General features: G+C 33.9%; 1 protein-coding gene across 1 annotated transcript; it reads right to left on the reverse strand.

Annotated features, from left to right (window-relative positions):
- Positions 1 to 1122: 1122 nt before the first annotated feature.
- On the reverse strand, positions 1123 to 2928 carry LOC100013654 (phospholipid scramblase 1-like). Its single transcript, XM_056802984.1, has 2 exons — positions 2623 to 2928; positions 1123 to 2097 (listed from the first exon to the last, which is right to left on the reverse strand). The coding sequence occupies exon 2, from the start codon at positions 2053 to 2055 to the stop codon at positions 1219 to 1221; it is 837 nt and encodes a 278-aa protein (XP_056658962.1). The 5' UTR covers positions 2056 to 2097; positions 2623 to 2928; the 3' UTR covers positions 1123 to 1218.
- Positions 2929 to 4827: the final 1899 nt, after the last annotated feature.

Genomic DNA, 4827 nt, shown 5'->3' on the forward strand with positions numbered 1-4827 from the left:
AAATAAAGTAATTTCTTAAGTTTTTCTTTTGGAAAAAGAAAATTATAGTTACAATAGCTAAATTTCATTAGAGCACAGCTATCTTAGCAGACATCAGATGATTAATGAATGTTATTTTTTCTGTATTTGTTAGTAAATGCTATTATGTCTTATATTACTTAGGAATATTTTCAAACTATATTAGACCTTGAAAAATTAATTGTGTATTTTTGCATATTGCATAATTAGCAATTATTTATTAATTTTAACTAGCTAAAAGTTAAAGCACAATTTTTAAAAATTTCCATAGTGTGAAGGGTTAAATTTGGGGGGGGGGAGGATTTTAATCAAAAGCCAGTGTACAGTTTATTAAACACAAAACACTTAGTTTATTATACTCAAGATCCTAATCATAACTAAATTTTTCTAGAAAACCCTACATCTATCTGCCTCAGGGACAGTGCTAGGCTTCTGCTAGGCTGAAGCCTTCACCTACTCACTACTCTCTCTATCTGATAATATAGCCACTATCTATCCACCTTATCTACCTAAGTTAATTAATAATCAATAAGGCTATTAAGGCCTTAATTCAGTTCTCTATCTCCAAACAGAGAAATTCCTAGCAGCACAACCTCTCCCCAGGAAACCCAGAGACAAAATCCCTTTCCAATGGTCTGCAACTTAAAAACCAAACTCAGCAACACCCTCTAACTGTCAACAACTACCAACTACCAAACTGCATAGCAGGATGTCTCTTACTGAAAAATATTATTGTTCCTTTTCCTCTTAAGTATAAAAAAGGAGAAATTAATAAAAACTCTCCTAACAATAGAAAAAAAAGACAATATAGATCAGAACCATTTTATATAGTACTCAGGTTTTACCTAAACTTCAAAGATTACTTATATGTTGTCCCCAAAGCAAACATTTCACATTCAAAGGAGATTTGATATATTAGGCTTCGTTAAATCAGTGATATGATCAATGGATGAAATGTCTAAAGCCAGAAGAGACTTTAGAGACCATTTAATCCTTTTTCCTTATTTTACAGATGGGGAAACTAAGGAGGGGTGTATTTCATAGTTTGAAAAAAAGCAAAAACCTGAGGTTATTAACATTATATGAAACCCATCAAAATAAGTATATAATTTTTAAGTTTATTTTTTAATCACATTATATTTCCAACTCCTTTGTCTCCAAACACATTCTTCAAATGAAACTAAGGAGAAATCCATCCAATTAACACCATACTCCTGCCTTTGTGCCACCAACTTCAAAAAACAGCAGGTCAATAAGGAAGCAAGCACCCAGCATGACAGCCTTCATTTTCACATCAAGGTCTAGTGGGAATTGAATTGAAAAGTTATCAGCATCGGTAAATGTTTCTTTAAAAAATCCTGACCATTGTTTTGTAATTTTCCCAACTATAACCTTTTCATTAAGAGATTTTATATTAAAGTCAATGTTTGAGAAACAACTGCTAACAATATATGGGCCAACTATTGTCAACACCTTCTCATGGCGCTCATTTAGAACTGTAAACTTTGGCAGAAATGGGTGCCATTTTTGGACAATATAACCTATTGGTGAACCAGGAGGAGACTGTATTTCCAACTTTTGCAGGCAGCAGGGGAAATAACAGGAAGCACATTTTAAAGGCCTCTCAATATGTATCACTTCATGGGATGAATAGTCCAGAATCTTTATAACAAAAGGTCTTAAGGATCCACAGCAGTTTCGAGTACAGAAATCATTTTCCTCCACTGCATAGTAAATTCTCTGCCCAAAGAGGTTCTTAATTTCATATCTGTTGTTGGTTTCAAAACCTGTGAGTGCTTCCAGAAATTCAATTTGCTGAAAGATCAGTAAGTTGTCTAACACACTTAAGTATTCAAGTCCAGGTGGACAATTTATTGGTCTTGGTGGTGGTATCATTTCTGGTGGTGGTGGTATCATTTTTGTTGGTAGAAATATATTAGGGTGAGGTTTATTAGAAAAGGCAACAGGTTGTTGATGGGCAGGGAATCCAAAAGGCCCAGCACCTGATCCTGAGATCCTGAGAGTTCCCTTGTACATCTTGATTGCATATGGCTGTTAACTGCATCCAAAGTCTGTCCCCTTTTCAAAAATTCAGGAAAAAAAAAATTGTAGTTATACACATTGTAATGATGCAGTCAAAGAAAAATCCTCTTTTTCTTCCCTTCTCCTTAGATGTAGGTGCTCTCAAGCCCTCAGAGGTCACTTTACTTCTAACCTGACATACTTCCTATTCTGTCTGTCTGTCTGTTCTCTCTCTCTCTCTCTCTCTCTCTCTCTCTCTCTCTCTCTCTCTCTCTCTCTCTCTCTCTCTCTCTCTCTCTCTCTTCTCTCTCTCTCTTTCTCTCTCTCTCTGTCTCTCTCTCTCTTTCTCTCTCTCTCTCTCTCTCTCTCTCTCTCTCTCTCTCTCTCTCACACACACACACACACATGCACACACAGATACACAACACACACACATACATACACACAAATAAACAGAAAGAGGGAATTGTCCATAGCTACACAAATATTATCTTTTGCACTCAGGTCTCTCTACGGAGATGCAGATGTTTTTATTGCTTTGTTCTACCCCCAAACCCTTACTATGAAAGAGGAATTACCTACCCAACTCTACTCAACTGATATCAATGTTTCTTCCAAAGCCATATATTTTCTTTTGAAGACTTGAGGACCTTTGAAAATGTCTCTCATTACCCAACATCCCCCTTCCCCATAGAGTATTATTTTGTCACAGAGTTCTTGATGACATCCCCAGATTTAGCCCAAGCTGGGGACTTGATTATTTAGCTTCTGTTTTGTCACTCAGTTTGGTTATCCTGGAAATTCTGGTTTGAGTCATTATAGGTTTCCAGCTCTCCTGGATTTCAAAGTTGTATCCTCTTTTCCTAAATAGCATTCTTTAGCCCAAGGTTTGCTATTATTCATTAAATTACATCACAGTTAGCCCTAACCTCACACACGCAAACACACACACACACAAAAAAAAAAACAGTGATTTGATACAAATATTGAATTATAATATAAATATTTCACTTTTGATGTCATCTTTGCTATAATGCTTTCTGATTTCATGCTTTTTAAAATAATTCTCAGAGAATTTTAAAGCTAGAAAGAACTTTAGAAGTCATTTAATTAAAACAATACTTCAATAGGAATCCCCCACCCCATAATAACTCATTTATTTGGCTCTCTATCTTCCTTTTGAAGGTATTCCATGATTGAGAATTCACTACTTCTAAAAATACATACTCTAATATGAAATATCTTCAACTTTTGGGAAGTTTGCCTCATATATGTGGCAAAATAAAGTTTCCCTATAAGTTATATCCATTCATCTTATTTTTTCCCCCTAGGAGGACTAAGGTGAATAAAATAGTATGTCAAAATATTTACCTTAGATTTTCCTGAAATTATTTGAATCTCTACAATAAAACTATAATATTTGAATTTTGGTTATTTAAATTTATACACTTAAGCTCAAATTATGTAAGGATTAAAATGAGAGTTTTGACAAAATGAGAGAGCAGCTTTTAATAATTTAAGTTTTAATGAGAATATAGAGTTGTAAATTAATATTATCCCTTTAAGCCAGAGAAAAGAAAACTGCTAGCAGCTTTTAACAATTACCAATTTAGTTTAATTAAAATAGAGATAGTAGAAGAATATAGCAAATAATAAACAAGAGAACTATAGGAAAGAGGTAGAGAAAAAAATTTCCTAATGTCTATATGAGTTATCTTATAACTATCTATAATTACTACCTAAACCTGCATATATCTACCTATAACTGCCATTAGAGAATGTCCAACTGATAATCCTTCAGCTCAGGTCACCAGGCAGAATCAAATTATCTATTTATTTATCTCCCAACCACCAACTGATCAACAACACACACCACCAACAACCAACCTCCAAAAACCCAAGGACCAGCCCTGTCAGCAACCTTTTTTCCCCTTACCAACCTCACATCCTCTCTCTATGGTTCCTCCTTCCTGTCTCTATGGTTTCTATTTCCTGTAACTATGGACTAGTTAATCCCTACACATCTACATCTCTATAGTAAGAGGACCATTAGGTCCCCTCTTAAATTAAAAAAGAAATAAAGAATTCCTTTTTACAGGATCTTTTCTATTATAAGATTTTGGGGAAGGGAAGATTAAGGGAAGAAGTTGAACTTTAATTTTAATTTATTTTATTAACCATTTAATACTAATTTAAACAACAAGAATGTTAAATTAGTCCTCTCTTCACATACAAAAATTATTGAAATTTGATGAAATTTTCACTATAATTCTTTGAATATGATTTGTCAATATTTTCTTATTCTTTGTCGAAAAATATGTTTTAATATGTTAACCCATAATAGTTTTGTTATGTAAGTATCGGAAATAGAAATTTAATTATATGAAATAGAAGAGAGAGGAGAAAGAATGAGAGAGAGAAAATAGAAGAGAAATAAATATCCTTCAATAAATAGGAAAGAAGGAAGCAAACATCTATGGAGTATGTAGTCTATAAATATCTCATTTGTACTTCAATACAACCCTGAGAGCTACATGTTCTTATTCATATTTTAAAATTGAGGAAACAGAGGCAGAATCTAAGTGACTTGCCCAGGATCTCAGCTAGTAATTGTTAAAGTTCAAATTTGATCTCAGGTTTTCCTGACTCCAGGCCCTGGACTTGATCCACAATGCCATTTGGCTTTGACACCAGGGTAATGTGGCTCTGATACTTTTGACAGTACATTTCAAATGATTCCTGAATTGATTAGTGAGTTTAATCCCACTACTGTTATAATAGCTACAC

The sequence above is a fragment of the Monodelphis domestica genome, chromosome 6, assembly GCF_027887165.1.
Source record: "Monodelphis domestica isolate mMonDom1 chromosome 6, mMonDom1.pri, whole genome shotgun sequence".
NCBI lineage: Eukaryota > Metazoa > Chordata > Mammalia > Didelphimorphia > Didelphidae > Monodelphis > Monodelphis domestica.